General features: G+C 40.1%; 1 protein-coding gene across 1 annotated transcript; it reads right to left on the minus strand.

Moving 5' to 3' along the window:
• Positions 1 to 1,205: 1,205 nt before the first annotated feature.
• Positions 1,206 to 13,984, minus strand: LOC147335066 (uncharacterized). Its single transcript, XM_086275742.1, has 11 exons — positions 13,865 to 13,984; positions 13,585 to 13,778; positions 13,300 to 13,440; positions 13,000 to 13,138; positions 12,620 to 12,800; positions 12,263 to 12,404; positions 11,510 to 11,653; positions 8,294 to 8,346; positions 8,148 to 8,198; positions 7,101 to 7,171; positions 1,206 to 1,498 (listed from the first exon to the last, which is right to left on the minus strand). The coding sequence occupies exons 1-11, from the start codon at positions 13,982 to 13,984 to the stop codon at positions 1,388 to 1,390; spliced, it is 1,347 nt and encodes a 448-aa protein (XP_086131868.1). The 3' UTR covers positions 1,206 to 1,387.
• Positions 13,985 to 25,048: the final 11,064 nt, after the last annotated feature.

Below are 25,048 nucleotides of genomic sequence, written 5' to 3' on the forward strand. Positions count from 1 at the left end.
ATGTGATGCTGCCAACATTATCACAAATGTGGAAGCCAAGTGGCCAGGCTCTGTGAGTGGTGGTGGTGGTGGAGGACCCCCACCTGTTTTTCGGGCCTCCGCTTTTTTTCTAGTGGCCATAACGGGTCACATTTGAGCATACAGAGTAAGCAAATATGTACTTGTAATGCTCAGATAATTTCAATAAGTGCTTACAGAGGGGAAATTAATGTAGCCTCTAACTGCAATTGATTTACATCGGACAAACAGACCAAGCACTATGGCTCATAATACAATTACACCTTACCTGTTTGGACTATATTTTTATATTTCATTTTTACTTGCTGCCAGGAACGTTTGGGGCCTGTTGGGTTGCACCTGCGCTCACATCACATCACAAAATAAAATGTATGAAATAAAAAATAAAATATAATAAAATAACGTGTTAAATGGGTGGAAATCCCTAGATCAATGTTTAAATTAACACTCACGCATTGACTCTGTCGGCTATGTTTTGCCATGCATGCTCCCTTTCTATTGCAGCTGAGGCTGTGTTACTTTTTTTCTGCAAAATTTGCATGTTATCAGCATATGCTGCCATCAGAATTTCGGCCTCAAGCGCTGTAAAATACATTGACCGCGCCTTCTTTCCCTCCGTCTCCATGGTGACTCGCTTAATCTGTGCTCCACTAATCAGGGCTTTATGTATCCTCGTGCGCGTGCTTAACTTGGGGTTAAAGCAACTCCGCGTTGACTGAACTAATTGTTATCAGCCTTTCTGAAACCGAATATTCCGAGTTGGACAGTTCGGGGTTACTCAACCCTGAGTATCGTTTTTCACTCTGAGTTTTCTAAACCGGCTTCCTGAAATAGGGCCCGGGTCAACTGACGATATCCAAAGATGTTTGTATTTTGTGTTTGAACAGAGGCAGTTCTGCAGGATGTGATAAAACCTTAGTCCTTTTCCATTGTGCCATTTTAAAAGTTTCCTTTTAATTACCATTCATTTTAAAAATCATTCATATTAAATAACATTATTAACATAAATTATATCTTTATTTTCATATAACACATATCAAATCCAAACTGCAAATTACTTCAAACAGAAATTATAAATCTCAAAAAGCGTAATGAAAGTATATTGCACACAGTGAAGAGAATAAAATAAAATTTAAACAATTATTAAAATAAATAACAAAAAATATTTGAATTATACCACTTGAATAAAATAAAATGAGGATAGTAAAAAATAACACAGTACAAATTACTTAATTTTAGATCATAGCAGTGAAAAATCAGGTTCAATTTTTGCTTTTAAAATCTACTCTTAAGTTATTTAAAGAACAGTGAAGACAAAACTTCATTCAGCAGATGAAATTAAAATGTTCCAGAAGTTGTCAGTAGATGTTCATGTTGTGCCAGTAGAGGGCGCTGCAATTGCACCAATCTGTGGTTTGCTGCTCATGAGTCGTATGATCATGTCTTGGGGCAGTCCGTTGGATATCAGCACATTTTTGATCTACAGAGAGGGAAAAATGAAGACAGATATTCTCACTGATTTTTATTATACATGTGAGGGTTCTTTAGAAAGAAGCAGCAAAGGTTTTAAGAAACTGTGCTCGCATAAACAGTTTTTATGATGAAGGGTGTGCCTGTGTGGTTTTGCATGTCTATCATGTGTGAACAGTTTAAGATATGACCCCATACAGTCATTTCTCCCAGTGGGGTACTGTAGACCAGGGGCGTCAAATTCACTTTACATCACATTCACTTTCATCTAATGCGGGCCGGATCAGTGAAAATGTCGTGTTTACACTGTGTTTCTTATTTTCTTCATGGTTATTTCACTGAGTTTCATATTCTTTCAGTTTACACAGTGTTCACAGTCTTCGTTGTTTTCTTAGTTTCGTGTTATGCTACTGCTTACAGCCAAATAAAGGCTCGCCTTTTGTTAACTCCCACAAACTCCTCTCTGCGTCTGCTTCTGAGTCTTAAAAACAAACAGACCGGCGTACCCCCGCTGTGACAGCAACTCTGGTTTCTGTCAGTCTAAAAAGAAGTTAATTATTTTATTGGTTTTTTTGGATGATAAAAAAAACAATGCAGTGATGACAAATAAAAAAAATTGTTAGCATTTCTGGACTTAAATTGGAAGAAATAACAACTCAGTCATAGAGTGGCAGACCATGTAAATGTACAGAGCAGGGTTATCAGATCAAATCAAATCAAATCACTTTTATTGTCACATCACATGTGCAGGTACATTGGTACAGCACATGTGAGTGAAATTCTTGTGTGCGAGCTTCACAAGCAACAGAGTTGTGCAAAATACAATAATGTAAACAAGCAAAATACAAGAATGGCTACATCTGAAACTAATAAATATATGTACAATATATAATAGTATATGCATTTCTGGATGTGTATACTAAATATTTTTCTACGTGTGTGTGTGTGTGTGTGTGTGTGTGTGTGTGTGTGTGTGTGTGTGTGTGTGTGTGTGTGTGTATACACATATTTTACAAATTACATAGAATAAACAATAAATAAAATATATAAAAATATACAGAGTGAGACATGTGCAAAACAGTGGCATTACTGTACAGTATGGAGTGCATAATGTTAAAGTTCCAGTAGTGAAGGTGAGGTGTCTATGACGTGTTCAGCAGTCTGATGGCCTGATGGATAAAGCTGTCTCTCAGTCTGCTGGTACGGGACCGGATGCTGCAGAACCTCCTTCCTGATGGAAGTAGTCTGAACAGTTTATGGCTGGGGTGACTGGAGTCCTTGATGATCCTCCCCGCTTTCCTCAGGCAGCGCTTCCTGTAGATGTCTTGGAGGGAGGGAAGCTCACCTCCAATTATCCATTCAGAGCACCGCACTACTCGCTGGAGAGCTTTGCAGTTGTAGGCGGTGCTGTTGCCATACCAGGTGGTGATGCATCCAGTGAGGATGCTCTCAATGGCACAGTGATAGAAGGTCCTGAGGATGCAGGGGCTCATGCCGAATCTTTTCAGTCTCCTGAGAAAGAAGAGGCGCTGCTGCGCCTTCTTCACTGTTTTGTTTATGTGTACTAACCACGTAAGATCCTCAGCCAGATGTACACCAAGGAACCGGAAGCTGCTCACTCTCCACAGCAGCGCCGTTGATGGTGATGGGGGTGTGTACTTCTCTGCACCTCCGGAAGTCCACTATCAACTCCTTTGTCTTTGCGACGTTGAGGGTGAGATGGTTGTCTTGACACCAGTGGGTCAGGGCGCTGACCTCCTCCCTGTAGGCCGTCTTATCACCAACGGGCGCTGCAATGGACAAACATCTTGAGAAAGTTGAGGGTAAACAGGAATATTTCCTCTGGATGAGTCCGACTCTACCAGAGGAAAAGGGGAAAGATGCAGAGAAGACAGCGCGAATGGTGCGAGAGCCAGCAGACACTACAGTTAGTGTCGTCCGCAAACTTCACAATGATGTTGGAGTTGTTAGTGGCTGTGCAGTCGTAGGTGTAGAGTGAGTACAGGAGAGGGCTCAGTACACACCCCTGTGGAGCACCAGTGTTCAGTGTGATGGGGGATGAGGTGATGCTGCCCAGTCTGACCACTTGGCGTCTGTCAGACAGGAAGCTAAGGATCCAGCTGCAGAGGGAGCTGCTCAGTCCTAGATCCTGCAGTTTCCTGTCCAGCTTCGAGGGAACGATGGTATTGAATGCTGAGCTGTAATCTACAAACAGCATTCTCACATACGTGTCTCTCTTCTCCAGGTGTGACAGGGCAGTAGTGTCAGGGCTATGGCATCATCAGTGGACCTGTTGTGGCGGTATGCGAACTGTAGAGGGTCCAGTGAGTCGGGTAGTGCAGAGCAGATGAAGTCCCTGACCAGCTTCTCGAAGCATTTGCTTACGATGGGGGTCAGGGCTACAGGTCGCCAGTCGTTCAATGAGGAGATGGTGGAGGATTTGGGTACAGGGACGATGGTGGCCATTTTGAAGCAGGCTGGGACTACAGACTACAGATGCTGAAGCGCATAGTGTTAAAGGGACTGCATTAACATCTGCACAAAAACTGTGTACCTGGAGCTTCATGTCATGGGTTTTCTTGGCAGATCAGCATTTCTAATGCGTTAGTGACCCAGTGTTTTTGCCCATGTAGTGTAATAAGGAGCCTGCCCTCATTCCCTTTATCATTATGTGTCAGTGGTCATAATAGGTGTGTTTTAACTCAGACCACCATCTTTTCTCTTTTTGATAGATAAACGAAAAACAGAAAGTAAAGCAAAGCTCAAAACACAGAGTTCCCAAACTGGATATATATACCTTAGATGGCCAACACTATTTTAATCTTTAAAGCAGGATCTTTTGTTCTCTATATGCAGTATTATAGCAACCTGTGTGCTGAGTCAGCAGCTTTGTCAAAATGTCAGAATTTGGCACCCTGGGAATGAGAATGAGTTGGACAGTACAAGGATTTTAGAAATTAGAAGGACTGAATGGGATCCAAAGACTCGTTTACAATTCAGCCAGTAGCGTTTTTAGTGGGAAAAACGTTTCATCCAAGTAACTTTATCGGTCACTTGGATGAGTGAACAGGACAGGGAAGAACGCTGGTTTGAGTGGGGAGTCAAGGAGGTCTTTTATATGAAAAGGGAAATCTCTGAAACAAGGAGATCTTACATCATCATGCAATCACAGCATCTTACAATACTGTGATTACAGCCATTCCCCAACTCTCTGCGAATGGTACTCGTATCCATTGATCAATGAGCATTAATCAGTGGTTGTTGATCAATGGTAACAACAATTTGCATATTAATGATCAAGGAACTGACTAGAGGTGGCACGATACCACTTTTTAATGTCCGATACCGATTCCGATATCATAAATTTGGATATCTGCTGATACCAATATGAATCCGATATTTTGTAATCAATAAAACTTTTTTTTATAAATATCTTGCTGCATTTTGTAAAAGTTCATAATCAAGTTTTAAAAAACAAGAGACTGAAGCTATTCTGTCATACCTGTATGCAAAAAATACACTGCACCCAAAACATTTTATAGTTCAGCAATACTGATCAATCTAATAAATTTAAACCTACACCATCCCCCCTATTGTGGTATTTTAAAGAGTACTTAGTGGAAATATTAAGCAACCTAACTAATAGGGTTGCCAACTCCCAGCAAAAATATTAGGGAACCACCCCCCGCCCTCCACCTCATGATGCTTAATTGACTTTAACTTTAATTTAATGCAAGTGTAAGACAAATGCACAGAAATCAATTATTTTTCTACAATAATTAAATAGATTCAACATCTTTCTTCAACAGAATTGCAGACTTCACAGATGGTACCTTCCCAAAGGAAAAAGTACTATAGCTTACTAAGGTGTATATATGACTTATTACTTACCATATACAATAATGGATTTCTATACATTTAATGAGATGACCACTTTTGTTGTAAGATTCAGATAATTATTTATTCAAAGTTTTTAAATGACATAACAAAGAAGAGTATTTCTTTGTGCCCCCCTCTCCCTGTTAGGACCCGCCCCTGCACAGTTACCAGCTGTCAGCTACGTAAAAAGGGAGCCCGGTGTTATTTGTCTCTCGGAAACAGTTCATAACTTCCCTTCAACACACCTGTTCAGCTCTGATGATTTAGTAAGGACATCTCCTGGTTTTATCTTTAGGTTTCACTCTCACTACATATCCAAACGGACATCATGACCAGCAGCTTTTACAGCTGTGGCTCCAGCAAACCTCAGCTGATTCTAGAAAGTAATATTAAATACATTCTAACAACAGCTTATCACACTTAAACGTGCTGCTGTTGTTTATCCGCTGGTCTTCTCTTTCTAGCGCAAAGTGGGCGATAAACAAACAAGAAAGACGGACTTGCGGCAGAAAAGCCGATCAGCTGATCATTGATCAGTTTCATGTTTGAAGTAACAGGAGAGGGAGGGGGAGAGAATGAGAGAAGTAGATGCAACTGCGCAGCAAAGACAGAATAACTCCAGCTTTGTGTCCTATTTTTTTTTTTATTCTAACTGAATTACGGGAAAAATCGCTTCCCTTTCACCTCAGTATGGAACTCCAATGGCCAGTCCAGCTGAGGCTCAATATCATTTGTTAAGCTTAACGTGGAAATACTGTGCAAACATTCAGGGAACTTACACACTTGCTTTACTTCTCTGGGATAGTTTTCGCCGAGATGAAATGCCGCAGTTAGGAAGCATGTAGCGAGGCTCCAAGTGCTCCAACAGACCGACAGGTCTCGCAGACGACAGCCGCTCTATCACGTGACACATACTGCGCCGATGCGCCGAGCTGGGTTACGCCAAGTAGCGCGTTTTGTGAGGCGATTTTGTGATACTTTGGATCGGATTACATTTTTTATGTATCTCCGATATCCGATCCAGTAATTTAGGTCAGTATCGGACCGATAGGTAATATCGGATCGGTCCATCTCTAGAACTGACCTCATATCCCGTTGTTATCCAGTTGTGCTAATCATGCAAATGTATTGTTTATAAGGTTGGGGAAACCTGCAGTCAGCTGAGCCTGAAGAAGTCACTTTGACGAGTAATGAAACATTTGTTCCACTGAAAACGTTCCGGATAAACAGAATCAACTTTGAGATTTCCTTACCTGAGTGATTGAGCATGTTTCAAGACATATTAGCCCTTTAAAATTTGAGCCATGAAATAACTGCAAGACATCTTAATTTTTTTGATAATGGAGTGTTTGCTGAATCTTTAGACAAAATATATAAAAATCTATCAATTTTTAATCTGCATATATACGAGTTTTAATTTGTATCATGTTTCCTACATATGCCATATTTTTGCAATTTAGTCACTAAAAATGTGTCACGCAATTTATATAATTTTTTGAGGATAAAAAAAGTCAAGCTGATGATCTAGAAGTCTCAAAACACATGTATCAAAGACAATACCCTGGGCGTTAAAGGGTTAAAGGGTAAATTTGAACAAACACGTTTATAGTCGAAAGGGTTAACGGTTTTGATGCTTCCTTAATTTGTTGTCGATCAGCTGTTTCCATACAGTCCATATGGTGCAGCTGTTTGACTCTCTGATGGGATTTCTGAATAAATACAAATATACTTACCTGTGTAAGTAAGTAATTTCTATCAACTTTTGACAAGTCCACCAAAGAGGTAATCTTCAATTTGAGAACATCTAGAAACACAAAGACATTGTCATGTATGGCTGTGTATGCTGGGGGAAAAAATCCACAAAATAAACTTACGAATAACAAACCAAAACTTGAACATGGAAACTAAGAAGTAAACATTGGAAACTAGAAACAGAAGCACTAGGAAACGAGGAGCATGAAACTAGCAACGATGGAAACAGAAACACAGAAACTTAGAGACATGGGACGACGCGATTGACTGGAGATGCACAAACAGAGGTCAAGGAGAAGAGACAGGAACTGTGTAACACAGGTGAGGCAACAAAACAATACCAAAGAACTAGAAATCACCAAAAACTAACTAAAAGAAAGAACATCAATAATAAAAACATAAACACTGGGTCGCCAGACTCAGGACCATGACAGACATGTTAGAATCCAATAGAAATCACTGTACTCTATTCAGTTCTCAAAGTTTTCAAGCAACGTCAAGTCTGTTGATGATTTTTTAATTCAGACCAAATACATTTTTTCTTTTTTGTGTTAGCAAAAAGAAATATGCACTGTGAATTTTAAGATGGTGGTGTAAAACTCATGTCAACCATGTTGTCCTACATGAAACATTAAGGTCCTGTGTTTGTCCACCAAGGCTTAGTTAGCTTTACTTAATCATCTATTTACTTCCTGCTGGCATTTTCGATCATCATTCTATATTTCTTGCTTTGCTGAGTTTGTTCACTAGTTCACACTGTTGATTGCAAAGGCAACCATTGGGTTTTGTGGCCTGGTGAAAATCACATCTTATCACCTGATGACTTTATTTTGGACTTTGGATTTTGTATGCAGTTAGTCAGTACTGCAAAATTCACTCAATATACCTCAAAAGTATTTTGCTGGTTTTACAAATTAAGAATTGAGAGTATTGTGTAGTGATATAAAATTGGCATAATAATATGAAGTGAGAGTAATATATCTTGTACTGAGACAGTGTAAACATCATGTCATTTCATTCATGCTCACAAGATGGTTCACTGGGTGTAGTCGTTTCGGGTGTTGTGGTTATTACTGGTCCTGTAAACAGTCAGAATTAGACCTTATAACTCTGTTACACTGATCCAGTAAATTAGATTTAAAATGTGGCTGAAATGGTGACGGACTCTACTCACCTTTTACAATGGTCACAGTGACACATCGAAGCTCTGAGTGATACTTGGTCCCACTGCAGAAATAAGTCAGTGCAACAGATCTGTTATTAAGAGTACAAAATGATTCTTTCTGTAGTTTCACATCATCTTTCCTTTTCAAGTATACCAGTATACCTCTCCAACACTCCTTAATGATCATGCTTACACCACCCAAAAACAAGTATAAGCAGAAAAGTTGACACAGACACACTTAACAGTAAAGAGAAATCTGAGAATAAAGAGAAATCTGATGATTTGATGTTTTAAATGTGATCAAAATACAATAAATATGACAAAAATCCGACTTGTAGTCTGTTTAGGAAATACCTTGACTGAAAGATGTCAAAGCAAATAATAATAAAGTCTAATGTTTCATTATACAGGCGTCTGATTCCATGATAATTTGAAGTACCTTAACCACTGATACTTTGTATCTTAATTGAGCATGCTTTCATAACATTTTTTTCTTAACAATCCAGCAACTTTCTCCTTGTTATTCCTAGAGGTACTAGTTTAGGACAACCCCGTAAGTTGGCTCAGGTGGTACAGCAGGTCATCTACCAATTAGCAGGTTGGTGGTGGATCAATCCCCAGCTCTTTCTGTCCATATGCCACAGTATCATGATACTGACTCAGCACTAGGGCTGCCACGATTAGTTGACTAGTCATGATTACGTCGACTATCAAAATTGTCGATGACTAATTTAATAGTCGACGCGTTGTTTGAAATTTTTTAAGCTCCCAAAAGACGCAGGAATAAGTGGTAGGATTTAAGAGTAATAACGGACTGAAACAGAAGATGGCAGCACTACATGTACAAGGATGCCAGCTGCCGTTAAACCCCGAAGAAGAAGCTGTGTCCCAGAATTCATAGCGCAGCCCAGCTCAGTTTCCAACAATGGCGGCAGCTAGTTAGTTTTAATATTACTCTTATTATTCTTTCTGGGTCACAGAATACACGTTTAACATATTTTCAGGCGAGAATGTAGCTGTGTAAACCTCAAATATCTGCTCAGTTTATCAAGACACCACATATGTCTGTGAAGGTTCTCAGTCATCCAGATCATCGTAGTCAAAGGAGCTTGCAAAGAAAAGCGTCTGAACTTCTTTAAGTTACTTGAAGATGTTTCACCTCTCATCCGAGAATGATAAGGTTTTCGCATGATAAGGTGGGGCCAGGTTTCACAATGAACTCACCCGAAACTCTGGCTGATTGGGACCCACATCCAGTTTCACACCTTGGCTCAGGCGATTAGAGGATCATCAGGGGGTCCTTTTGTCCCTCTGTGGGGGGATACTCTCACTAGGTTTATATCTGGGACTCTCCATTTGACCTTAGAACTGAAGAAGCTTCTCGGATGAGAGGTGAAACGTCTTCAAGTAACTTAAAGAAGTCCAGACGCTTTTCTTTGCAAGCTCCTTTGAAGACACTACATATTTTCAAAAGCGCTCAGACATTTTCGGAGACGTCTGTTACCCACCACCTCGATAGCTAGCCGGGGTTCAAGGCTCACTAGAGCCGTGAGAACACCGGACTCCCGGCAAATCGTTTTCAAACCCACCGCCGTCTTTCGCTACTCATGTTAAACATGATATATAAGTAGGGTTGCCAGCCGTCCCTTAAAAAACAGAATCGTCCCGTATTTAGAACCACTGTACTTTTGTTTCTAAATACGGGATGATTCTGTTTTTCAAGGGACGGTAGGCAACCCTACATATAAGTCACTTAGATAGCTTAAAAATGTTATTGTTTGGCTTTTTTCAGTATTCTATTTGTTCCTGGGTAAATCGGTTTGGCTGAGATTAAAGTTATCATTTTTACGCAGCTGAATAAACGTCAAGCAGACAACTGATTATCAGAAGTGTGAGATGCTCGAGAATATACTCCAGTGTCCTGTTATATTTTAGATAGCCAGGAGCAGACGACTGAGTTTATTAAACTCCAACGAAACAATCTGCAAATTTCATCTTGTCTTTATTTTTAGTTAGCACATACCTTAAACACTTAAAGCTGTAAGCTAATGATAGTTATATAAGAGCAGGTGCATGCTGGTGCAATAAGCTGTACGTTTTACATCCAATGGATGCATGATCTGATTAGTCGACTAATCGCAAAAATAATCGGTGACTAGTCGACTATCAAAATAATCGTTTGTGGCAGCCCTACTCAGCACATCCATGTAAATGTTAGATAGAAAGTAATTTAGGTACAATATGTTTGTATAACACATGTCTGTCTGTATGTGTGATAGGGTGAATAAGACTTGTACTAGAAAGTGCTTTGAGTGCTCAAAATTGAGTAGAAAGATGTTATATTCTTCTTGTTTTAGCTGCACCTTTTACTACAGCAGAAGATTTACATTCATCTCACTCTGTTTCTAACATCCTCATCTGTCACACCAACCCTTTGGATGTCCTCCTTCACTACATCAGTGAATCTTCTTAAGTCTTTTCTCTCTTCTTCTCTTTTGATTTAAAGTCCCCAGTGAGCATCATGATCCTCTACCCAGGTTCTTAGTGTCTTTTCCATTTTTTCTCTCTCTTGTTATCAGCTTTTTGGTTTTCATTTTGCCTTCTGACTGCAATTGTAATCTCAAAAGACAAAAAAATATTTGTTGACTCAAAGGAGAGCTAACTACCTTTTAATGATGGAACAATCCTTAAAACAGGAAACTTGTAAGGCAACAAGTTAAAATTTTACTTTGAAACTTTTTCATTTCAGGAATTTCGAGCCCGTTCTTACTCCCGAGGCGTAACATGCGGATGTTTTGTCACGTCCCGCGGCGTTCCTGAGGAACGCGAAAGGAGACCTTCGGGTTATGGCTGAAATCCAATGCAATGACGCTCCTGCGGTAACAGACGTTCCAACCTTGTATTCCAGCCCTAAACCTAACCTTATCCCTAGCCCTAACCATAACGTTTTTCCTGACAGTAACCAGGACTTTAATGATGTTAAATAGTGTGTTTCTAAGCGATTTGAAGAAAAAGAGCGAACATGTGTAGATTGAGTCCATACGGTTCTGATATTTCCTCATTTTTCCGAGGTCATCATTTAGGAACGTGGTGGGTAGCCGAAAACATAATATGTTGACGATTTGTCACCTAGCGTAAAATGTTACGCTTTGGGAGTGAGAACGTGTTGGAATTTCAACTGCTGCAACTTTCTACAGAGTCATTTACATGAAACATGAGACTGACCGAGAAACTGCCTGGACAGCAAAACAGATGGGGAGGCTTTGTCCTTCTTCGCTTTCAGATGGTGTCCATCTCAGGGTGAACTGTCCTGGTCCTGATGGACTGCTGATTAAATTGTACGGCCCGCTGTAGAGCAGCTCAGAGACCCTTCAACAAACAAAATCAAAAATTCATCAACTTGTGTGTGGGGGTTTTTTTTGTTTTTGTTTTTGTTTTTTTCCAAAATCTCCACATCTGCAAAAAGAGCATATTTCTTTTGTTTCCCAACTAAAGCACAGATTTTATCCGGCCATGTTTTATTTCTCAAACCAACCAACCTTGGAAGCAGGGGCGCTTTTAGCCCATTTTTAGGGGTACTGAAGCACATCAAACATCAATCAATCAAGACTAATGTTGGATCAGTGTTTCAATATTTATATCTTTTATTAGATGTTCATGTGGTTTACTTTTGTATTACCTAATCTTTTTGCATTCATGTCCTTACATCTGTGTGGCATTGGCTGTTTTATTTACTGTGTCGTCTAACTTGACTTCTGACTGTAATCTTGTACATCAGCACTGGAGATTTGTAATAATAAAGATCATCTCACATATGTAACCTGATAACCTGAAACATATGTCAAATTTGCATGTCACTCATTTCTCTTAGATTCATGACTTTGAGGCCTATATTTCATATCTACCCATAGGCTGCTCTGAATATAATATTTAAACTTTTATATATTCAGACAAAGTCTTTAACTGTGTTTTACTTACGTGGAGTTAAGTGCCTCTGCAGTGATGTGAATTTCCAGAGTCTGACTGACATTGTTGTAGAGCTGAGCTCCGTTGGCTGGTGTTGGAGGAAGAAACTTGGGCAGAAAGAGTCCTTCTGTGCAGGATGGCACTGCAGGATCAACTGGAAGAATACAGAGAAATTAAGGTGATTCTCACAGGATGCAAAGATGATCCACAGTAAAATATCTGCTGGACAGATTAATATTTGTTGGTCCAGAGAATCAGTCCCGATGACACTGGTGGTCAAACATCTCTGTACATCAGGCCGAGCACTAAGTTCATCGTCAGCAGCTCTTTAGTGCTTTCATTGTAAGATAATGAAACGTATATTTGTACCTTTCAAAGCAAACTGAATCGGTATTTTGCTGATGGCATCGTTGGTAGTTATTGTTGTTTGTGTCCCATTGGTTTGAGTCAGAGTGATGGTCTGTCTGGGGAAGTCCTCCATCACCAGCTGTACTACATACGAACCTTCATTACTGCTGTTGGTGGGGCTGAATGACAGAGTACAAGACGACTGCAAGAGGACGAAAATGGGCTTGAAGTCAAAATAACCTAAATGTTTTCTGTTGCAGAAAAAACAACTTTTTTGGACAAACTTTCACTTTTGCAAAATAAATTGTCCTGAACTGTAACTCAGTTAAAACCATTTAATCACTTTCTGTGCAAAATGTTTGCTTGTCTCATCTGACATGAGAGTAACAATCATTGCTCACCGATGAGAGGCTGAGGACAGACGGTGGAGTGCAGGGGTTACACTCTGAGAGTGCAGAGTTTCCATATCTGCATTTAACTTCGTCTCCATCAGGGTCAAACATCAACAGGCTGAAATCTCTCTGACAGTTTGAAGGAACTCTGAGAGAGAAACAAAGATTGTAGCTCTATTTGCTGTATTCATTTTAATGTAAAGAACATTTGATAAATACTTTGTTAAATACATTTTAATATGAAAGGGATGAATGTAAAATATGAAATATATAAGAATACAAACATAGACACACATTAAGTGGGCTTACCCCACAGCTGGTAGGATGGTGGTCTGAGGTGATGTGTTGGCTTTGCCGGTGTCGGACCGGTTCCTCAGTTCCACCCGAGTCACAGCTCTCCATGATGAAATGCCATTTTTGACGTTGGATATCCATGCACTACCCTCCAACCTTGATAGAAAATTCAGTTTTCAAAGTCTGAACATAACATGTTTTAGTCAATTATTAGTTTACCACGAGTGACCCATTTTTGTCGCCCTTCAGTGACAATTAAAAATTGTTTTTACAAATGACTTTTTCCTGTTGTACACTCACCGAAGTTCAAACGGAGCGTTGCTGGGAACCTGTCGAGTCATGATTCCCTCTCTCTGACACCAGTCTCCACTGCTCTCCTGTTTTACCGCATATAGTGTGTAGGTTCCAGTCCCACAATCACCACTGAGGCAACTCCATGTTTCATCATTTGTGCAGACAGCTGTGTGGAAGTTCAGTTTATACCGAACGGTCACCTGTAGAGTTACAGCCACAAAGTGTTTACCTAACATTTTCAAGTTTTCAAGTCTGGAAAATTATTTTAGATAGAAAATGTACGTACTGTGACAGATCCGTTTTCAAAAGTGTCCTTTGGGTAGTAGGTCATGACTGTGCCTAAAAAATGTGAAGCCTGAGTGCCGCAAACCATCAGCAGCACCAACGATGTCGCAGAGAGCAACATGATGAAAGTGTGTGTCTCTGCACAAAGGTAGAAATCACTGACAACACGAATACATGTACTTCCAAAGACAGCCTCTCTTTCACTCTCTGTCCTTTTGTCTGATGTTTTTGGATTAGTTGATTTAGTTTGTAAACATGAAAATTACCTGGAATCAGCAAACACCTATTAGAAGATTACAATCAGATGGTGGTGGGTACTGAATGCACTTGTCTTATCCAACTTTAAGAAACACATACATCAGACTATTTAAAAAAATCGTATTTTCAATGAAGTTGTTTTGAATAAATCAAAACTTTCTTAAACTATTTTTTCACATTTGTTTTTATCTTTTAGTTGCAATAGTTCGTCAGTTTATGAAACAAAAGTGATTTCTGTGCACAACAGATCACAGAACATTTATGCTTCGTTTATGTCTGTCTGCACATTTGGATGCATGTAAGAATATATGCATTCTAATATGCTTTCTTTAAGAGGTGAAACATGCCACACTTAATAAAAAGTCTCCAACATTCCACATACAAGAAGTAATTGTGTAATAATAGTATTGTCTTAATTTAGAAATAGAAACTTGACGGTTGGATTTTATTTTTTCAAGACGTCTCCTGTTTAACTCAGTTGTGTCATCTGGCTTTATACATGTACTGTTTGATAATAATTCAATTCAATTTTATTAATATAGCCCCAAATCACAACAACAGTCGCCTCAAAGCACTGTATATTGTAAAGGTAGACCCTACAATAATACATTCAGAGAAAAACCCAACAATCATATGACCCCCTATGAGCAAGCACTTTGGCGATAGTGGGAAGGACAAACTCCCTGCTAACATGCTAACTGTTAGCAATGCAGAGAGGTCTATTAACACATAGGCTGTATCCCAATTCAGGGTCTGCAGCCTTAAAGGCTGCATTTTAAGGCCGATTACGTCACCGCGACGCGACGAAGGCTGTCCCAATTCGAAGGCTGCTCGAAATGCGGCCCTCAAATGCGTCCTTCATTTCCCTGAATTTTAAGGACGTAGCACTGTAGACTTCGTGGCCCAACATATCCCAGAATGCATAGCGCGGCGGTGCATGTGGATAATTTTGCCGAAAAAAACGGCGGATGAGGGGCGCCTGAAGAGTAAACTTTAAGTAAGTACTGAATATTATGTCACTTATTTATGTGCAAATGTTTAATAACGAACAACATTAAAACATTACTGTTGGCCACATGTCGGCAAAGTTATGTGACATTAGTGACGTTTGTACTAACTTGGTTTTAAAGCCTTTACTTTAAAATATACGCCGTTCAATAGCTGCCCTTAATCTTACAGAGAATGATCAAAGCTCATGTAGAAACAAACAAACAAATGAACAAAAGATTTTCTCCTTCATTTCTGTCAAACAAAGCTGTATGATTTAGTATCATGGTTGCTAGGCAACCTGGGTAGCGCAACGGAGGCTAGACCGTCCCATTTCACAAGCCTCGCATTTCCGGCCTTAGCGGTCTTTAAGCACGCGGCCCTTGAGGATCGTTGAGGCTGCGTACTTTAAGGCTGCAGACCCTGAATTGGGATACAGCCAAAGTGAGTGAGAAAGGTGACTGAAAAGGAAAAACTCAATGCATCATGGGAATCCCCCGGCAGCCTACGTCTATTGCAGCATAACTAAGGGAGGATTCAGGGTCACCTGATCCAGCCCTAACTATATGCTTTAGCAAAAAGGAAAGTTTTAACTGAAACTTAACTGAAGGCTCTCCCTCCCATTCTACTTTTAAATACTCTAGGAACAACAAGTAGGCCAGCAGTGCGAGAGCGAAGTGCTCTAATAGGGTGATATGGTACTACAAGGTCATTAAGATAAGATGGGGCCTGATTATTTAAGACCTTGTATGTGAGGAGCAGGATTTTGAATTCAATTCTGGATTTAACAGGAAGCCAATGAAGGGAAGCCAAAACAGGAGAAATATGCTCTCTCTTTCTAGTCCCTGTCAGTACTTTTGCTGCAGCATTTTGGATTAGCTGAAGGCTTTCAGCGAGTTTTTTGGACATCCTGATAATAATGTATTACAGTAGTTCAGCCTGGAGGTAATAAATGCATGAACTAGTTCTACAGCGTCACTCTGAGACAGGATATTTTCTAATTTTAAAGATGTTGTGCAAATGGAAGAAGTCAGTCCTGCATATTTGTTTAATATGTGCATTGAAGGACATGTCCTGGTCAAAAATCACTCCAAGGTTGAATAATAGGACGAATAGTAAGATGTTCTGGCTTTGCAGAGAACACCTACAATAATTATTTTAAAAAGTCTGAGAAATCAGACCGAAACTCTGTGTAAGGCCCAGGTGGACGATAGATGATAACAAGTAAGACTGATTTCTGAGTTTTACAGCTGGGGTGGACAAGGCTAAGCATCAGGCTTTCAAATGAATGAAAAGTCTGTCTTAATAATGATATAATCAGCACAACCAAAACAGACAATTTAAACATAAAATATTAACAGGTTGCCACCAGTTCATCACAAATCATTTAGTATAGATGGTCGATTCACAGACAATACACATTATCTCTGAAATTATATCTGAAACTGTTCTGATGAGAAGTTGAATGGTATTAATCGTATTATTCCTCATACCACAAAATACATTGTCAGAAGTGTTTCTGCTTCTATGCAGTGATTCCTGATGCTAGCTTTTTTGGTCTTTTGCGCAGAAACTGGGAAAACAGCCTACAGGGTGAGAGATTAAATGCAAAGCATGTGGGAACTATCAATAGAACAATGAAAAGCCTCTGCTCAGTACTGGGCAGTAGCTTATCCAGCCACTATTTTCTTTTTCCAACCTTCTGCCAGAGGTTTCTTCTTGTTAAAAGAGAGTTTCCCCTTCCCACTTTTGCCAAAGTGCTTGCTCACAGCGGGTCATCTACTTGTTGGAGTTTACATGTAGTACTGTCTTTACCTTACATTAAGTTCCCTGAAGTGACTGTTGTTGTCATTTGACATTAAATAAATAAAATTCCATTGTGAAAAATATTCACAAACTCTCACTACACAAATAGTGAACCCAGTTCACACGGGATTTTAGGGTCCCACTCAAGTCCTAAAGGAAGTTACTGTACCATCTTTAGCCCATACTATCTTGAGGATGGGTCCACAGGAAACCTGCTAAGATACCAGAGCTTTTCTGGCAATATGAGAGTCTGTATATCCCCATCGGGAGATGGAAAAATGAATGTGTCGAAGAGGACTTGACTTTACTCTATAACCCTGATAACATCTCTGATAACATGAGTGGTTATCTTAAAGCAGAGAAGAGGGCTCATCTTAAATGATGAGAGTACTGCATCACCCCCTTTATTAGGGAGGACAGGGGGCTCTGACAACTGTAAAATGCTATTTTACAAAAAAGCTCACAATGCAGTTTTACTGTGTAGCCATGTATTATGAGCTTGTTTTTCTCCTGCAGCTGGTATTGTGGTCTCCTCTCTAAATTTCAGGCATTGTTATAAATTTATTATTAAAATTATAAACAGCATTTTCAAAATACTGAAATTTCCTGTTGTTTCTTACAGGAAAGTTTGAAACATTAGTACCATTTCAAAAAATAATTTGTATTTACAAATTAACTTTACAACATATTTCTGTTTACTATGTGATTAACTTAAAGATCTTCTAAGTAAATTATCTCTCACTAATAACTCTCAAGACACAGTGAGGCATAACGGTCCTGCTACAGTTTTAGAAAAATTGATCTATGTTAGATTAACTGATCCAGTAAAGTAGAATCAGGTCACATTACAGTCTTAAGCTCGGGAAACATTATGCTCAATATTTGCTGTGAATTTCATTTCTAAATAAAGGATTATGAGCATGTTGTACTCACTAAGTTTGCTGTCCGGTCTGGAGAGCTGTTCAGAGAGCTATTGTCAGTGAAGAGCTGAGCTGATGGTAAATAAAACAGAGCTGCTATATTTACGCTGTCTGGCTGAAAATTAATCTATATGCAAAACGTGTAGCCAATAAAAAATGAAAATGTCTTCCTCATCAAGTGCAACAGACCAAACTAGAAAATAACCAACTTTAAATCAAACATTATAGATGTCTGGATGATCTCACCTGGTGAAAGCTGTGACCAGATGATCCATTTGTCTTGAATTAGATAAGCGGTCAAGAAAATGAATGAGTGGAAATTGAGTTATAAACTAAAAACAACAGGTTACATACAGATGCTGTTAGATACTCATAATACAACAGCTTAATTGCAGAAGAAAATTTAATTTACATGCTGTCTTTTTTTAATTTAATTTTACTTTTATTTTTGGCTACTTCAGCCTTTACAGGACAGTACAGAGAATATCCTAACATCACTGTACAATGCTTAGCCCAGCTACTGTTCTTGTCACAGCAAGCAGTGAACAGTGCCAGGATAGTGTTGCTACATGAAGTGCACTTTGCTTCCTCAAATATCATTTGCATTAAATACTCATGAAAATTGCAGATATGATGCTTCTCTGAATTGCAGAATGCTGTTAAGCCACTGACACAATGAGCTGTTTATAAATGTGACGCACACACCAGCAACAGAGACCGAGGTTCAAAATGCAAAATGTGGCTACAAACCCAGCACCACAAGAGAAACTGATAACTGAATGTGTTTCTGTGACTTATGTCTGTGAAGGTTCTCAGTCATCCAGGTCATCGTAGTCAAAGGAGCTTGCAAAGAAAAGCGTTGGGACTAAGTTGCTTGAAGACGTTTCACCTCTCATCCGAGAAGCTTCTTCAATTCTGAGGTCAAATGGTGGAGAGTCCCAGATATAAACCTAGTGGGAGCGACGCAACAACATTGTCATCCCCTATGTATCCCCTGTGTATCAGAAAAACTCAGGAGAGTTTTCTTAAAGCATGAAATCCTGGTGTATTTCAGACCCAGCAACACGCTCAGACAAAAACTGGTTCACCCGAAAGACAAAACTCCTAAACACAAACTTAACAATGTAGTGTATGCTGTACAGTGCAGCGAGGAATGCTCAGACCTCTACATTGGAGAGACCAAACAGCCACTTCACAAGCGCATGGCACAACATAGAAGAGCCACCTCCACAGGACAAGACTCAGCAGTCCATCTGCATCTTAAGGAAAAAGGACAAAGGAGTTTGCAAAGAAAAGAGTCTGGACTTCTTTAAGTTACTTGAAGACGTTTCACCTCTCATCCGAGAAGCTTGGGTTGTGGGTCCCAATCAGCCAGGTCCCAATGCGAATTCCTGAGGTTCCACATGGCCCAGGATGTGAGTAGGCGTTAAGGGGTCTGGGGAGGGAACTCAAAACTGGATTATAGATGGCAGAGAGTTGGTGTCGTAAACCCCCGCCTCTGTTCAAAGATGGTCGCTCACAGTGGACATAGATGGCTTCTTTCACTCCTCTTTCAAACCATCTGTCCTCTCTGTCCAAAATGTGAACATTGGCATCCTCGAAAGAGTGTCCTTTATCCTTAAGAAGCAGATGGACAGCTGAGTCTTGTCCTGTGGAGGTGGCTCTTCTATGTTGTGCCATGCGCTTGTGAAGTGGCTGTTTGGTCTCTCCAATGTAGAGGTCTGGGCATTCCTCGCTGCACTGTACAGCATACACCACATTGTTAAGTCTGTGTTTTGAACAGAGGCGGTGGTTTATGACGACAACTCTCTGCCATCTATAATCCAGTTTTGAGTTCCCTTCCCAGACGCCTTAACGCCCACTCACATCCTGGGCCATCTGATCTCAGGAATTCGATGATAAGGTGGGGCCAGGTTTCACAATGAACTCACCCAAAACTCTGGCTGATTTGGACCCACACCCAGTTTCACACCTTGGCTCAGGCGATTAGAGGATCATCAGGGGGTCCTTTTGTCCCTCTGTGGGGGGATACTCCCACTAGGTTTATATCTGGGACCCTGCACCATTTGACCTTAGAATTGAAGAAGCTTCTCGGATGAGAGGTGAAACGTCTTCAAGCAACTTAAAGAAGTCCAGACGCTTTTCTTTGCAAGCTCCTTTGACTATGATGACCTGGATGACTGAGAACTTTCACAGACAAGGATAAAGGTCACTCTTTCGAGGATGCCAATGTTCACATTTTGGACAGAGAGGACAGATGGTTTGAAAGAGGAGTGAAAGAAGCCATTTATGTCCACTGTGAGCGACCATCTTTGAACAGAGGCGGTGGTTTACGACACCAACTCTCTGCCATCTATAATCCAGTTTTGATTCCCCCCCCCCCCCCCAGATGCCTTAACGCCCACTCACATCCTGGGCCATCTGACCTCAGGAATTCGCATGATAAGGTGGGGCCAGGTTTCACATTGAGCTCACCCGAAACTCTGGCTGATTGGGACCCACACCCAGTTTCACACCTTGGCTCAGGCGATTAGAGGATCATCAGGGGGTCCTTTTGTCCCTCTGTGGGACCGCTGAGTGGAAACAGCTGAGCCGCTGAGCGAGGAAGCCTCCGTAGAGCCAAGGTGGGAGGTGAAGCCGTTGTTGCACGGCAAGGTTGAAGGTCTGGTGAGAGAAGCAGCTGGCGGACGTGCGAGAATTGGGGCAGCGAGGGAGTGAGCAGCCGAAGCTTGGCCAGTGACGCCCACTCTCCGCGACGAATGCTCCGATGCAGGTGAGGCAGCTGGTGGAGGACCGTGGCATCTCCGAGGCCTGCACAGAGCCAGGCGAGTCCCCTCGTTGATGAGTGACAAACTAAAGCCCGTGTTTATTATAGAGAGTGGATGAACAGAACATGAAATGGAGGACGGACTGAATGACTGGCTGGATGGCTGGCTAAAAACATACACAGGAATGATGGCTGTGACAACATCAATGACACGACGGTGAACAAGTGGAAACACAAGAGTTAAATACACAGACTGATGAGGATGATAATGAGAGACCAGTGACTACACAGCTGAACTTAGTCTAACTAATGATGCATGGAATGAACTTACTTATAATGAACATGGAACACAATACACATGTAGACCGGCTGGCACAGAAAAAACAGGGAATTAGAACAAATGAGCCAACTGTGGGAGTATTAACAACTAATAACAAGGATTTTTTTTCTTCATGTCAACAAATATAAAGAATGAAAATACAACATGTATGACAATAAAATACAACATAAAAATAACAAATTAATTGAAAGCTTGTCTATATAAAAATGCATTCAGCTGCTTTTGAAAAGAATCAATGGAGTCAGTACAGCGTAAAAACAATCGAAGAGTATTCCACAACTGTGGTGCCACTTCCTGAAAGGCCCGATCACCACGAGTTTTAAATCAAGGGCGTGTGGCTACCAGCAGTCTCTGATTACCTTTCAGCAGGTCGATATGTATTGGGAAGCTTGACCAGGGACCCTAAAGTTTAGAACAAAAATTTTCAAATGAAACCTAAAATTTACAGGCAACCAGTAAAGGGAGGCTAAAACTGGAATAATATGAGATTCTCTGTTGGTGCTTGTTAAGAGTTGTGCTGCACTGTCTGAAGATGATTTAAAGCTGATTTGTTAAAACAAGTAAAAGGACCATTGCAATAATCCACACAGGAAGAAATAAAAGCATGAAGAATCATCTCAAGTTCAGCCTTTAACACCATTAGTCTGAGTTTTGAAATATTCTTAACTGTGTTAAAGAATAACATGACCAGAGGGGCCGATGGCGCGATATGGCAGCCTCGCTTCTGTCAGTCTGCCCCAGGGCAGCTGTGGCTACAACCGTAGCTTATCTCCACTAGTGTGTGAATGTGAGAGTGACTGAATAGTGGCATTGTAAAGCGCTTTGGGTGCCTTGAAAAGCACTATATAAATCCAATCCATTATTATTATTATTATTATTATTATTATTATTATTATTATTATTATTATTATTATTATTATATGTTCTTAGTGCTTATTTTCTGATTATATTGTTTTATGTATTTTAACAATAAAGGCCTGTTTAAAGTAGAGATGGACCGATCCGATATTACGTATCGGTATCGGTCCGATACTGACCTAAATTACTGGATTGGATATCGGAGAAAAATAAAAAATGTAATCCGATCCATTAAATATCACGAAAGCACCTCACAAAACTTGCAACACGCCGTAACTCACCTCAGAACGTTAGCACGTTGCAGCAGTATGCATCACGTGATAGAACGGCTGTGGCATGCGGGACCTGTCGGTGGTCTGGATAGCATTTGGAGCTTCGCTAGCAACCCGGCATTTCATCTCCGACAAAGTTATAGCTGAGAGAAGTAAAGCAAGTGTGTAAGTCCATCTCTGAATGTTTGTAAAGCATTCCTGTGTTAAGCTTAACAAGCGACTGCCTCTTCTTGCTGCTACTTCAATCATGAAACTGCTTAATGATCAGCTGATCGTCTCTCTTGTTTGTTTTTGGCCCACTTTGCACCAGAAAGAGGAAACCAGCGGCTGAACAACAGCAGCACGTTTAAGCTTGATCAGCTGTTGTTAGAATTTATTTAATATTACTTTCTACTCGAGGATCTTTTTCTAAGTAGCTGACGCTGGTAACTGTGCAGGGGCGGATCTAGCAAAGTTTAGCCAGGGGGGCCGATAGGGCATGAACAGGGAAAAGGGGACACAAAGACATACTTTTCTTTCTTATTCTCGTTTAAAATGTCTAGCTTTTAATAAATAATTATCTGACATCCAAAATTTTAATTTGATGTAAAAGGAATAGAAGTCAATTACTGTATATAGTGACTATTAAGTCTAATATATATACCCTAGTAAGCTATACTACCTTTTCCTTTTGTCACGGCGAGTGAGGTGAGCCGTGTGGAGGAAATGAAGGAGGATCCAAATGCAGGCAGTCGTGAAGGTGTAAAGGTGGTTAATTGAACATGAAAGTAAATACAAACGGCAAATGGAGCTAGAACTAAACTATACTGGGATCAACTAAACTACAGAGCACAAACCTTAACGAGAACGACCAGAAGAGACTAACGGCGGACAGCAGGGAGAACACACGGGTGAGACATGGTAGAAACGCAGATGAGGCAGGGTGGAATACACAGACGGACCAGCAACTACAATGACGGAGGACATGACTTAAATACACCCAGAGAAACACAGGGGAATTACACACAGGTGGTGGACACAGCTGGGAATGATCAACAAGACAAGACAGAGGTAAAACTGAACACACTCACATGAGACCCAGACCTTCACAATAAAACAGGAAATGAGAACACCACACCAAGACGCAGACCTGACACTGAGAGACAGACAGAATGACACATGGAACCTGAACTAAACTAAACGTGAGATACAACCGAGAACAAATCCTTAAACATGAAACTCAAATAATAAACATCATAATCATCATCATCATAAACACAACAAGAGAACAAGAAAACAATCCCTGATGCAAACTAAAACCAAAACATAATAACCTCAAACATGGAATAACAAAAACATGAAACTCCACATACTGGGTCCAACGGACCCAGACCCGTGACACCTTTGGGAAGGTACCATCTGTGCAGTCTGCAATTTTGTTGAAGAAAGATGTTGAATCTATTTAATATTTCTTGAAAAATAATTGATTTCTGTGCATTTTTTTTTCACACTGCATCAAATTAAGGTTGATTACGTCGATTAAGCATCATGAGGTGGAGCGTGAGGGGTGGTTCCCTATTTTTTATTTATTTATTTTTGTTGTTGCTGGGAGTTGGAACCCTATTAGTTAGGTTGCTTAATATTTACGCTAAGTACTCTTTAAAATACCAGAATAGGGAGGATGGTGTAGGTCTAAGTTTATTAGATTGATCAGTATTGCTGAACTATGAAATTTTTGTTTTTTTGCATACAGGTATAACAGAATAGCTTTAGTGTAGTTGTTGTTTTAAACTTGAGTATGAACTTATACAAAATGCAGCAAGATATTTAAAAAACAGTTTTGTTGATTAAAACACATTATATCGGATTCATATCGGTATTGGCAGATATCCAAATTTATGATATCGGTATCGTATCGGACATAAAAAAGTGGTATCGTGCCATCTCTAGTTTAAAGCAAAGCCAGCTGTGAGAGAGAACTAGGTCAGAGGGTGACAGGTCGCCTTAGCAACAGAGGCTTAAGTTAGGGAAGTTTAACCTTCCTGCCTTCTTGGGACCTTTTTGTGCCACTGCTATGTGTTAAATGGCTGCCATTTCCACTGTGTTCAGTGGAATATAACCAAACTTGCCACAGGATAGTTTTTACCTGTCAATGTTAATATTCCAGTGTGAATTCCTTAAATCAGCCTAAAATGGCTGAGCAGCAGAAATCCCCACACCCATCACCCTGGGGACCATTTTCTGCCCATTGACTTCCATTATAAACGCTATTTTTCAACCCCAAATTATCATCATATGATTTTATTTTTTCTTCTTTTCTTGGATGTCAATGAAGACTCAGGGCCTTGAAGTTTTAATTTTTAAATTGCAAAAAAAATGCAAAAAAAATAATGGCAGGTCAAAATGTATGTTGGTGCCAATCTTTGGTCCATCTAAAGGCCTACTTATAATGACAATCACATATTACTTCAACTGGTTTTTTGTGGAAATATTTAGTTTCGTTTTTTGGTTTTTGGGGCTTATAACACAGGGCGCTCATGTAATAACACTGGGATTTGAAGGGTTAAAACAACGAAAATATAATTAAAACTTTACATGAATATTTCAGGGAGAAGTAGTTTTACAAGGTTGGCTAATTTAAAGTGGAATAAAATATGGATATATGGTCTTTTTATGGCGTGGCTGAGAATGGTCCCTAGGGTGATGGGTGTGAGTTTTTTAAAGGATGGCAGGAGGGTTAAAAAACAGGAAGTTTACTGCAGAGATGCAGAGGCATATTAATAAAATACAGGAAACCAGTACAGGGAGAAAAAGCGGAACTAAGTAGCACACACACACGCACATCAACTCAGGCCAGAAGAAGTTATTTTTATCGAAACTATGTGTGACGTGTAAAGGACCAAACTAACACCTGATATGATATACATATTTGGTTTCTAATGCTAGGGTTTTGCAACTGGCTTTGGGCTGTGCAGGTATCTCTCTTCCAGAAGATGAT

This window comes from Aulonocara sp. 'chitande type north' Nkhata Bay, linkage group LG3 (assembly GCF_057382095.1).
Source record: "Aulonocara sp. 'chitande type north' Nkhata Bay isolate Kocher_YH1m ecotype deep benthic linkage group LG3, A_spYH_male_GT1.1, whole genome shotgun sequence".
Classification (NCBI taxonomy): domain Eukaryota; kingdom Metazoa; phylum Chordata; class Actinopteri; order Cichliformes; family Cichlidae; genus Aulonocara; species Aulonocara sp. 'chitande type north' Nkhata Bay.